The sequence below is a fragment of the Mesoplodon densirostris genome, chromosome 1 (genome assembly GCF_025265405.1).
Source record: "Mesoplodon densirostris isolate mMesDen1 chromosome 1, mMesDen1 primary haplotype, whole genome shotgun sequence".
Taxonomy (NCBI): domain Eukaryota; kingdom Metazoa; phylum Chordata; class Mammalia; order Artiodactyla; family Ziphiidae; genus Mesoplodon; species Mesoplodon densirostris.
Genome location: NC_082661.1, coordinates 233666419 through 233679877, shown reverse-complemented (window position 1 = coordinate 233679877; position 13459 = coordinate 233666419). Strand labels below are relative to the sequence as shown.

Here is a 13459-nt window from a genome sequence, read left to right as displayed (position 1 = left end):
TCCTTTGTTGTAGTGTTGGGTGTAGAAAAGGAAGAGACATGAATTCTAGGACAAGTTAATACAATGTTGGAAAGGATGTCTAAATGAATTTTTCATGGCTGTATACTTTAGTGAATCTTTATAATAAAGTAATTATGTTTAATTATTTGAGTAATTTTAATGTTTTTCATTCTCCTTTTTTGAAATTCTTTTTCTAATTTCTACTTTTACATGCAACTTGGGGTTTAATACCAATGTATATATTTAATGATGTAATATTTTTTCCAGATTATTTTTAGGCAGTGGAATGACTTTTTTTAAATGAATTATGTATCAAAGCTAGTATTGACTACATTAAAAAAATTAAAATAATATCCTTGACATATTGCTTCTTAATAAAATTTTTTTGCATCTTTGTCTAAAACCTTTATAACAGGGCTCAGTTTTTTTTTTAAATTAACTTTTCAACATTATTGGAATTGCTGACAGTTAAAAATACTTCTGTGGAGGAGGTTGGCTGTTCTCCCTTTCTTTGTGGGAATCTCTGAAGACTTTTGAGAAGGACGTAACAGCCAACCTTATTCCATTACATTTTGAGTATCTACAGGTTGTGAGGTTGGGAGCATGGCTGTAGTCTTAACTACTTCACGATTTTTCTGTTGGGATAATGAACAAAATTCTTAAATTATTATTCAAGTACTTCAGTTTGTCTACAGCTTTACTTTCTTATTTTCCCCTTTATGAGCCCTATGCTCCATTCAAATTAGGCCAGTTTGGAGCCCTAACGCATTTGGAGGCTATCTATCCTAGTCTGTTTGCTCCGTATCTTTTCCTTCTATTTGGCCTCTAACCCTCCAAAATTGAATACACTTGCTCATCTAAGTTACATCCATTCTTTAGGGCTTTAATATACTTACGTTAGCCATTTTATTACTTGTTTTTGGACATTCCTAATTTTGCTCTATTTCATGCATGTTTTTCATATTGTTTCTAAGTGATTCATTTATTAATATATTTGTGATAAAAGATATGAACTAAATATTTGAGTAATAAATCCTAATCTTACATTAAATTTTAGAGTTAAAATAGTGTTGGAGGCAGTTTTAGTAGAGTGTCAGTTTCCTTGGAATAGAAACTTTTTATTAAGGTAGATGAAAGACTGCATCTATTTAACCCCTCTCCCCACCTTTTTAAAAATAGAATATGTTTTTTCAAACCGTTGTCTTTTTTCTTATTCCAGTTCAACTTTGCTGGCTTTTATCATGGAGCTGTTGAAGAACTCAATTGCTATGCAAGAGCAGATGCTTGCCTGCAAGGGCTTTTTGGTAATAGGATATAGTCTTGAAAAGGTAAAGTATCAAATGCTTTACATTTTTTTTTTTTGTTTTTTTTTTTTTTTTTGTTTTTTGTGGTATGCGGGCCTCTCACTGTTGTGGCCTCCCCCGCTGCGGAGCACAGGCTCCGGACGCGCAGGCTCAGCGGCCATGGCTCACGGGCCCAGCCGCTCCGCGGCATATGGGATCCTCCCAGACCGGGGCACGAACCCGTATCCCCTGCATCGGCAGGCGGACTCTCAACCACTTGCGCCACCAGGGAGGCCCTACATTTTTGATTCTTAATTTGCAGGCCATGAAACTTAGTCTCCTAAGTGGTTGAGAAATTCTGTCTGCAAGTGTCTCCTTGGTTATATAAAATTACCTAAATTAAAATAACCTTTTGTTGTTTTAACTTGCCCCCACTGCTTTATTAGAGGAATGTCGTATTGAGTCTCATGGCATCTTTAACTTTGAGCATAATTTGTGGACCTACTTTTTTCTGGTATTGACAGCCTTTAATTTACTTACCTTGCCTTGTGTTGGTAGTGACCTTTGAAATATCTTCCTCTGCAGTCTTCCAAATCCCATGTCAGCAGAGCAGTACTTGAACTTTGCCTTGCATTTTCAAAATATCTGAGTAATCTGCAGAATGGGATGCCCCTACTCAAGCAATTGTGTGATCACATTCTTCTTAACCCAGCTATATGGATTCATACCCCAGCCAAGGTAATACATATATTGATTTTGTGCTAATATGTTCAGTAAGTTTTTGTACTTGAGAAGAGTGATAATTATGAGGATTTTCTTTTATCCTTTTACATGGTATTATATAAGATTTCAGTGGAATGCATTTTTTGACTAAATATACTTTTACAAGTCAGTATTTTTTCCCTCCCTTCCTAAAGCACTATCAGTATTTCTTTTTTAAAAAAGCTATAGTCTTTATTTTCTGTTGTTAAATCAAATAAAATTTTATTTGAGAGAGACTTTGATTTATATTTACTAAACCAAAGTTGGATAGTTCCAGTGTAAATATAATGTTTCCTATGAGCTGTAGCTCTATTCTATTGCAAATATACAAACATATATATCTATGTATCCATATGTATGTATGCATACATATATATAAATATATACTCACTGCTCTCTCTCCCTCTCCCTCTTTTATACACACATATTCCTTCCACCAACGTGATGAGCTCTTGAGTTTAATTCTTACAGGAACAGCTGAAATGTCACCCTTTCTTGAAGGCTTCCATGCTATACAGGTCACATTTAATCATTTTAATTTCACATTAATTCAGATTATTAAATACAGTCATATTTTACACAGTAATTTATTTAGTACTGTAACAGCAAATCAATTACATTAAGTGAACATAAGTGAATTTGTGATAAAATATATAAATAAAACCTTTGATAAATCCTAATGTTCTATTAAGTTATCCTAAAAATTTGATTTCCTCTCTCCCCCTCTCTCTTTTGGTTCACTTGCAAGTGTTTACCGTTGTTCAGGTTGGAATAACACATACTTACTCTAGTTGTCAGAAAAAAATGTCTGCAGACTTTTTTGCTTTTCTGGAGTCATAGTATCTTACTTTCAGCTGCTCTTTTCAAATGTTAAGGAGAAAAACAGCTGCTGACTCTGATTGCCATTTGGAAATAATCAAAGGAGGCAGCTGGAGGTTGTAGCTTTTTATCTCTGGGTTCAAATTTGACCTCTTTCTCTTCTATGACCCTCAGTCTTATTTCTTTTCAAGGATTGTTTCAAGTTACTCTTAAACCTTTACTAAACACTTCTTTGTCTTACTAAGCAGCGTATTTGTAAGGCTTTGGGCCTCTTTTGAAATGGTCAAAAAGCCTCTTCTTATGAGATACTTACTTGTAGGGGAATATTTAAAAATTTTCATTGTATTGTTTCCTTAAGTCCATTATATTATTACACTCTATTTCTTACCTTTTCCTTGTTAATAATTTTCTTTAATTTCCTCTTCAGAATTTGCAGTTGATTTGGTAATATTAAAGTTAACTTTTGTTTCAGCCTTCTGCTTTGTGTATCCATGAGGGGTTATATCTAATTTTATTATAAAGGTAGTTATAACAAAAGGCAGATGCAAAGTTTGTTTTGACCTGAAGGTCATACAATTTGGGGGAGGAAGGAGCTTTTTAAGAAAAAGAATACAACATACTGCATGCAAAATTAGGTTTAGGGTCTTGGAAGGAACATGTCTAGATGAGTGGGCATGAAGTTTAAGCTTCGTTAGCTTCATGGTAAATTCACCTCTGGTTACCAAAGTTGAGGGTATGATTGTATGAATCAATTTTTGCTTTTGGAAAAGGGTGCTCACAGTCATTTATAATATCCATTTTAGTTTGATCTGCTCAGAGACAGGCTTTGAAATGACCTAACAAGAGAGATGAATTTTCTTGTAGGTAGCAGTCTTTCATTTGCTGAGTGGCTACTTTATGCTGGGCATTGTGGATACAGTGGTGAGCAAGACAGATCTGATTTCTGCCCTCATAGAATTTAGGTGTAATGGGAAAGACAGATGTTAATGTGTAATTTGTGTGGTTATTAGATTATATAAAGAGTGAAAGAGGAAAGGTTTATTCATAAGTAGAATATGAATAATCTTGAGGTCTCCAATATGTTGCTGTTAAATCCTGTTCATTTTTCTTTAACTATAGTATCATTCTCGGTAGACTGACTTTCTCCACTTTTCCATATCTTAATTTATCACTTTTCGTCAGAATCCTTTATGTTTTTAACATATCACTCTCATCAGATCATTTCTTAGCCTCCAAACTTGTAATGGTTTCTCATTGTTTTCAGAATAAAGTATTAGGTCTTCATGCCAATTCTTTCTAGGCTTTCTTTGTGAAAAATTCACTTGTCCTCAGTGTCTAGGTGGGTACAAAATGTTATCCTAGAGCAGTGGTTCTTAATCTTGGCTGTCTATAGAATTAGTTGGGAGAAGCTTTTTGTTTTTTGTTTTTTTTTCAAACAAAACAAAACCAGAATCCCACTCCCTCCACCCTAGATTCTAATTTAATTGGTCTGGGACAGGACGCAGACATCGGTATTTTTAAAATGTTTTTCAGGTATTTTAACGCACAGTCAAGAATGAGGATGGTTGTTCTAGATTTTTTTTTTTTTTTTTTTTTTTTTTTTTTTTTTTTTTTTTTTTTTGGTGGTACGCGGGCCTCTCACTGTTGTGGCCTCTCCCGTTGTGGAGCACAGGCTCCAGACGCACAGGCTCAGCGGCCATGGCTCACAGGCCCAGCCGCTCCACGGCATGTGGGATCTTCCCGGACGGGAGCACGAACCCGTGTCCCCTGCATCGGCAGGCGGACTCTCAACCACTGCGCCACCAGGGAAGCCCGGTTGTTCTAGATTTGACAAAACTTTTTGTATCATCTCCTATTTTCCCTGTTTGAAGTTTCCTCTTTTGTTCTGTCTACCTATCGTTCTACTCATCTTCAAAGGCTACCTTAATACCGCCTCTGTTAGTGAAACTTTTCTTGACTATTTTAGCTTATCCTAAAATAAATTTCTCTGGCCTCTGAATTAATAGTATTTAATAGCTGTATGGCACTTGTTTATTGCCACATGACCTTTCTTATGTTTCAGTAGGTGAGGTGTCTTTATTACCTTTTATTTTTTCACTTAAATTTGTGTATTTTTTATCTTCTCCATTAGATTTTCAGCTACTGAGGGACAGTGTCTATGCCACTGTATTTTCAGTAATACAGTGCTGCACATATAGGTGGAGGTAAATATTTTCTGCATGACTGAAATAGCATGGTTAAGAATTTGAACCATGTCATAGAAAGTGCTGTGTATCCTCAGTGACAAGTAAGCTGGGCCTATCTATTTGAGCAGCAGTAGCTACATCAAAGTAATGTTATCTTTCAGCAAGTCTGTGGATTATAGCATATTTACGGTTTTCTAAACTACAATCATCTTCCAAGCCTCAATTTTAAGTGGTTCAGAATCTGCCACTCTTTACCATGTATGATTACTGATTGACTCCCTAATTCATTTAACCTTGATTGTTTATAGGGCATGTGGAAGATACACAACTAATTTTTATCTTTCAGGGTTAAAAATGAAAATGCCTTCAGTGTCTGGGAAGGTAACATAAATGTTCAGTTGTAAATGATCAGGAGTAGTGTGGGTTTTGGCCAAATTTAATGCCGTACTTAGTATTGTTTAGTTTATAAAGTATTCTTGATTTCGATATGAAAGTAGACCAAAAGTGGTCCTTATTTTGTGCTGTTATGAGTACTAGAGTATAATTGTTTGTGAATTTTAGAGACTATAATTTTATAATTACAGTCTTTGTAGTAATGAGCTGTTATAACAGAATTCTATTTTTCTAATAAATATTTCTTAAGGTAGGCTTTACATGTTTCTATATGATTTTCTTTCTTTTGACTTTTTCTTTTTTTACTTCTACTTCTTTTTTTTTCTTTTGAGTTATTCCAGCTGCTAATTTTCTCTAAAACAAAGACAATTTCTAGCTTTTGAAAACAACTATACATAGCATAAGTAGTAGGTTTATTATAAAGAAGTTACATAAGTTCATGAATAATTGCTGATTGCTAAATAGAAACTAAACAGTTTTTTCCATGGAATAGTGCTGCAAAAATTTGATATATTTGGGGGTGTTTACTTTATAGTGCTACTATAAAAGAAGCATTTGCCTGCTTTTATTTTATAAGGAGTATGTGTGCTTGTATGTGTCAGTGGATATGTGTCATCTGTTAACATGAATGTTATTATCAAGCTAAGCAGCTTGCTTTTTGGAACAAGTATGGGCCAAGTAGAGCAGCCTGAGGGTATTCCTGGAAACGGGTAAAATGCTGGTCAGCTTCTTTGATTTAGCTCTTCATTTTGATTCTCTAGGTTCAGTTGACACTCTATACTTATCTGTCCACGGAATTCATTGGTACAGTCAACATATATAATGCCATTCGGAGAGTTGGAACAGTGCTTCTCATCATGCATACACTGAAGTACTACTATTGGGCAGTGAATCCTCAGGATCGGAGTGGTATCACCCCAAAAGGATTAGGTATATCATCTCTATATATTACATTATATATATATGGCAAATCAGGATTTTCTTTTTCTTTTCTTTTCTTTTTTCTTTTCTCTCTCTCTCTCTCTCTCTTTCATTCTTTCTCTCTCTCTCTCTTTCTCTCTCTGTCTCTTTTTGTCTTTCCCAATACTATTACACTCTTCTGGAAGTTTTCGTAAATCTCATAATGGTAAAATTTTAAATCTTGGTGATAAATTTTAATAGTTTGTCCTAACTCGTGGTTGCCAGAGGTTAATAACTTGCTACTTTTACAGAAGAATGGTACTTTTGCTAGTATGAATTGTTTGAGGGCAAATATGACTAGGATGATTTTTAAGGCATTGAGAATGAGAAGAAATTCTATATTAGCCACTGGTATTGATGTTGAGTCCAGTTATCCCAATGAGAATCATTGACAACAGTGTTGTTTGGGAGATGGAGATAGGATGGGGTAGGGAGTGTCTGCTTCTAATAAATAATATAATGAATCTACAGAATTTCAGTAATTATTTTCCTATATAATCAGGACTAAATTACTGGAAGGATAGTGTTCATTGACCATGTCAGTAGTTCTTGGATGGGGTCAAGATAAAAAGTTTCACAAATGGTGGCTCTTTTGGTTTTAAGTATTGCAAAACCTGCTTCAAATTGGCTTATATCATAAAAGAGGGTTAACCAGCTCATATAAACTGGCAGTTTCAGTAGGACTTGGTGCAGGGGTTCAAAATACAGCCGTTGGACCCAGTTTGTCTCCCTCAATTTCCCAGTTCTTCTGTGTTGGCTCTTTTCATATAATTTCTCTCTTTGTAGAGTGGCAGACAACCACTCTACCTTCACATCCTCACAAATTTATATCCAGCAAAAGAGCATCTGCCTGTATTGAGCATTTCTAGCAAAAGTTCCTTTTAGTCTCTTTGTTGCTCATTGGCTCGTTTGTCCATCTGTGTGGCAGGTATTCTTCAGATTGCCCAGGCACAGAGGCCCTTCTTACCTCTAAAACACATGATGTGAGTGTGAAGATGGGTTCAGTCCCTTTATAAAAATTGAGAGCTGTTGCTTGAAATCAGGAAATAGATGCTGGAGAGTCTAACAACATACATTCTGATTTTACTCAAAGGCTTTGGTTGTTCAGTGATTTACAAAGACGAGGTTTCATATTTGTGTAATACTTTTTCTATCCCTTTCAAAATAAACTCGATTTATTCTCAGACAATATGCTAGCTATAATTTAGAAAGCTGTGAGGACATACAGAAGTTACATGATCTGTTGAAGCTGGAGAGGTTGTGGCAGATCTAGAACTAGGCTATAATATCCTTCTGATCATTTCATGGTGCTGTAGGTGTGTCATGTACTGTCCTAGGTGTTAGCATTATATTCTGGCCTTGATTTTATAACTGATTAGTGACCTTGGGAAAGTCTTATACTTCAAGTGAGAGAGCTGTACAAACTTTGCAATTGTATTGTAACTCTGTAACCTATTCTTTGTCTAGGAATTGTCATGTGGAACAAATTTTAAACAATTTTCTTCCTATTTTAATTGATCTGTTCAAGGTCATGGTGGTCCTATGCTTTGGTGGTCCAGGAACTAGCTGTAAATAGTGATTAGTGGGGGGAAAATTGCAGAAAATATGAGGCAGACAAGTACTTAAATTAGGATCTTAGGACAATGGGTGTTTGGTTTCAAAAGCTTTCTACAAGCTTTCTACTTGGGAATTGTATGTTTGAGACATGAAAATTGACTTTAATGTGAGCCATGTGTGACCAAGCGCTTTTTCAAGAAAAGGAGGAGATGTCAGAGGAGGTCAACACAATGTTTCCCTTCTTCATGAACGATACTGTGTTGAGGTGTACTTTGAGCTTTTTGTATTAGCTTATACAGTGGTAACAATAGAAAAAAGTTTTTTCATACTAAATTCACATATAAAGTTTAGATTTTCTTTTGCTTTTTCTTTGTAAACTTATGTTACCATAGTAACATTCTAAGAGAGTCTTTTAAAACTAAATATAAATTTGTTACCTCATTTTTATGTTTTAAAATTCCTTTGACCTTACCCAAAAACAAACATTTTCATTGTAGTTTCTACATAACCCATTTTGTACATTTGGAGCATTGTATATACAATTGCATGTGAGATTGAATGCTCGTCCTTCTAGAGGCATTAAACTCTTCAGGAAACTGACCTTTATGTTTCTTATAAATAGGTGGAAAAACTATTGGGAATGAGAATTTTATACTTAACTTTGAGGTTTTTGAAATACTCAGTGTGTGTGTATGTGTTTGTCTTTTTAAAAGATGGACCACGACCTAATCCAAAAGAAATGCTTTCTCTACGAGCGTTCTTGTTGATGTTCATTAAACAATTAGTGATGAAGGTGAGTTCATATTTCTTACCCTATAGCATGTGTGTATTGAACTTAAAACTTCACATAAAATACAATCTTGGTTTGTTTACTCTTTGCTCTATTAATAGGTTTACACAGTGGAAAAAACTTTGAAAGATATTTATTTCCTTGTTTGTTTTTTCTCCTTAGGCATATAATTGATAAACATTAATGCAGAATTGGAAATGATAATCGTAATATGTATTATATGAATTTCTGTTGGAGTTCAAGTGCATTCATTCTTTCATTCAGCAAATATTTACTGAGTTTCTGTTACTTCTACTATTCTTAGAACTGGTGATGCAGTAGTCTACAGAGCTCCTCAAGGAGGTTTCAGTTTTAGAGATTCCTCGTACCTGACATTCAGATTTTGAAAAATAATTTTCCTGTATAAATGTACCAGATAGAAATGATTACATTTTGTCCCATTTCATTCTACTATCGGTAAAGTAAAATTTAATATTATTTTTAAGGACGGTGTTTTGGTTTTATAAGATACCAGTATATAAATATATTTGTTGCCAGTGTTTTATTCAGTATTTTCCTTTATCATTTTATTTCTTATTCTTTACAATTTAATGCTTTATTAGCTGTCACATAATATTATGGTAAATGGACCTAACTGTTGGTATATCTTTCAGAATCAGATATCTTATTTCCATTTATTAAAAAATTTAACCTTTAAATTGTCTGTTTCTATTCTTTCCTAGTGTGTTTTGTTTCCTAATTCTTACTGTTCTTTTTTGAGATTTCAGCTTTGTTTTATGATTAGTAATACAGTAGTTTGAAAATTTTCATAATGCATTCATATTTAAAAGTACAGTGTTTTTCCCAGTGAAATTACTACTCAATTTTTAGTACCTGACATTTTAACTTGGTAATTTTAGAAACTGTTCATTTTTCTGTCCAAATTTAATAGAAAAAAAATAAACAGAAAAATTGTCTTCTGTATTTAGAGGAGTGATAGGTGTTGAGTAATACCCTTTTACTTGTTCTTAATTATTATTTTTGCTTACATCAGGATTATGAAGCTTTACTAGATAGGTTATTATATAAGGTGCCAAAAACGGGATACTGATGTCTGATCTCTTTTGACTTCTACACTGTGTTGCATACTGCATGTCTTAAGTGCTTCCCCGAATTTTTATTTTAAATTTAGATTTTTATATTACATTATCTTTTTTTATTTATAGCAACTCACCAAGTTGAGAAATCTGTGTGTATAATTTCCCTTTTCAAACAAGTTTTATATATGTAAGCATAAGATACTTGTCTTATGTTTTTAAAGGATTCTGGAGTAAAGGAAGATGAGCTACAGGCCATTCTTAATTATCTACTCACTATGCATGAGGTAACATTTGAATTTTATATGTTGGGATTTTATTTTTTGAAGTTGCATTATGCGCATTTTTAAAAGTAAAATAGTTAAAGAAATCTTTCATTAATGATGTAACTATAATGGAGAGTAAATGTATCTAGGAACTAAATGTTAGCAATCTTCATTTAAATATTCTTTATTACCACAAGATGCCTTTGCGAATAATCATGAAAGGCTTTTAAAAAGTGTTAAAATTAGATCTCATTGACCTAGTAATAAACTATACCAAAGAATACTTTCAGTTTATTTCCAGGAACCAGTGTAAGAAATGGAAAAATAGATAATGAAAATGACTAAAAATGATTGGACTTTTAAATTCATAACAGTCTTCCCACTGATTTTGTATAATCAAATACCATTAAGTTAAACAACTCATTTATGGTTGATTTAAAATTATATGGTTGAAAAGGAGGTTGAAAATAAATAGGTTGAAATGTCTGGAGTTTTTTCCTTTATTTTTTAGCATTGCAAAAATGTAATATATGCCAGATGTAGTCTAAATAAATAATCTGATTAAACATGTTTTAACTAAGTAGAATCTGAAATTAATTTCATATAAAGCACAACATTTATATGATAATTTACATTCCTGTGTTATAATTCATTTTTTCTGAGTTCACATATTTGTTACAGCATGAAATAGTGCCTTTTAAAATCATTAATAGATGAGAGATATGGTTTGGGCCTATCTTTGTTAATTGGGGCAGAAAAGAATGGGTTAAATTTCTTGATTGGATCATATTTGACTCAAACATTAATGATTGTGATTTCTTTTTCTTCTTGAGTAGGATATTCTATTTTATTTTTAGATTTTCTTCACCCTTAGAGACCAAAATATTTCATAAGGGAGAAACTGGAAGTCACAGTGATCTTCTGTTTTCTCTGAAACTATTAAATCAGGGATTTTTCAGGTCCTTCAAATAACAGTTTTCCAAAGGCTCAGTGCCCTCCTTCTAGATCATTTACTTAGCATATTGAAAATTAAATATTCAAGTAGCTTCCACAGCAAAAGGTCAAAAGCAGTGAATGAAAACCTGGAGGCAGGGCACCATAGAGATGACTAACTGCTGCTTCCCTTTAGTCTTTGGATTTGTAATGCCCAAGTAGGCCCTAATGATATGCAACAGAGGTTGTGAAGGATTTTCCTGAAATTTTTAGATTTCAGTACTCATATGTACTTACTCCTGTGCTATTATGCAAATGTTATCAAATTATACCATATACAGTAGCATGTTGACACAATAAACATTTATTGATCATCTATATCTTTTTTTTTTTTTTTTTTTTTTTTTTTTTTTTTTTTTTTTTTTTGCGGTATGCGGGCCTCTCACTGTTGTGGCCTCCCCCGTTGCGGAGCACAGGCTCCGGACGCGCAGGCTCCGGACGCGCAGGCTCAGCGGCCATGGCTCACGGGCCCAGCCGCTCCGCGGCATATGGGATCCTCCCAGACCGGGGCACGAACCCGTATCCCCTGCATCGGCAGGCGGACTCTCAACCACTTGCGCCACCAGGGAGGCCCGATCATCTATATCTTTAATACTGACAACAGATAATATAAGAGAACTATCCAGTTATCATTTCCCAAAAGGTCTTCTTTCAGAACTAGTTTCTTGAGAGGCTTAGTGCACAGTGGTCCTAGTTAAATAAGTTAGAAAGTGATACACAGTATGTTGTCCCCAGCACTACTACCATATCACAACATCTATTAGCATATTAAAGCTTCAATATGTCTTGCTGTAATAAAAAGAACAACCTGTTCTTCCTCCCCCCTGCCCAATTTCTTGCTGTATAATCCTTCCTTTAAAAAAAAAAATCTGTAAATCAGTATCTATTATATCAATGGAATATGTTTTAGGAAATCTTGATACAGTATAAGAGACATTTTATATCTTTGATTAAGAAATTATTTGACTATTTGGTGTTGTATATTTTGAGTTATGCAGGTGAATATGTGTATGTAAAGAATGTTTGCTTAAAAAAGTGGATTCGTGTAGCTGTCTACTTATTTTTTTTAAGTTAAAATTCATTGTTTGAGAAATAGTCATTGTTCAAATAAGTTGTTTTTCTTTATTTAAAAAAATTCTAAAATAATTTTAGGATGACAATCTAATGGATGTCCTACAGCTGCTTGTTGCATTAATGTCAGAACATCCTAATTCTATGATACCTGCTTTTGACCAAAGGAATGGGTTACGGTAAGAGTTTAACATTTCAAGAATTTTAATATATTTAATAAAAGAGATCAGTTTGGAAATGACAGATTCTTAGATATGAAAATTATTACTGGATCTTATAAAATGATTTAAGATATGAGAGCTTTTTATTTCATGTCTTATTTTTTTTTTTAATTAATTTATTTTATTTATTTATTTTTGGCTGCACTGGGTCTTTGTTGCTGTGCGCGGACTTTCTCTAGTTGCAGTGAGCAGGGGCTACTCTTTGTTGCTGTGTGCGGGCTTCTCATTGTGGTGGCTTCTCTTGTTGCGGAGCACGGTCTCTAGGTGCACAGGCTTCAGTAGCTGTGGCACGCAGGCTTCAGTAGTTGTGGTTCGCGGTCTCCAGAGCACAGGCTCACTAGTTGTGGCACACGGGCTTAGTTGCTCCGTGGCATGTGGGATCTTCCCAGACCAGGGCTCGAACCCATGTCCCCTGCATTGGCAGGCGGATTCTTAACCACTGCGCCACCAGGGAAACCCCATGTCTTATGTTTTTTGAAAAGATCTTTGAATATAGAGGCTGTGTTACTATTTAGTATGTGAGGACAGATCAGGCAAATCATTCCAGTATTTTGCATGGTTAGTGCTATTATACTGCTATTGTAAGGTCGAATTCTTCAGCAGACTTATCTTTAGGTCCTAAAATAAAAATATTCAATTGTGATACAAGAGAAGATCTCTATCTTCCCTTTAAAACATAACCTCTTCCAACCCCAATCCCAAATCATCATTGTATTAGTCCTCTCGGGCTGCCTTAACAAAATACCCTAGAGCGGGTGGCTTAAACACCAGAAATTTGTTTTCCCATAGTCCTGGAGACTGTAAGCCCAAGATCAAGATGCCAGCAGGGTTGGTGTCTGGTGAGGGCTTTCCCTTTGGGTTGTACACAGCCACCTTCTTGTGTGTTCACATGATTTTTTTTGTGTGTGCACGAACAGAAAGAGAGAGAGAGGGCAAGCTCTTTAGTCTTTTTTTTAAAATAAGGATGCTGATCCTATCAAATCAGGGACCCGCCCTTATGAGCTCATTCAATCTTAATTGACTTCTTATAGGCCCCATCTCCAAATACAGCCACTGTGGGGCTTAGGGCTTTAACATGTGAA

At 34.5% G+C, this 13459-nt stretch overlaps 1 protein-coding gene across 2 annotated transcripts in view; it reads left to right on the top strand.

Moving 5' to 3' along the window:
* LRBA (LPS responsive beige-like anchor protein) overlaps positions 1-13459 on the top strand; it is a 767039-nt gene that overhangs the window by 137848 nt on the left and 615732 nt on the right. For both annotated transcript variants that reach the window (XM_060116154.1, XM_060116148.1), the window contains exons 12-17: positions 1220-1328; positions 1869-2021; positions 6205-6373; positions 8674-8753; positions 10051-10113; positions 12238-12335. In XM_060116154.1, the coding sequence (XP_059972137.1) occupies positions 1220-1328; positions 1869-2021; positions 6205-6373; positions 8674-8753; positions 10051-10113; positions 12238-12335 (672 nt within the window). The remainder of the gene's footprint in view (positions 1-1219; positions 1329-1868; positions 2022-6204; positions 6374-8673; positions 8754-10050; positions 10114-12237; positions 12336-13459) is intronic.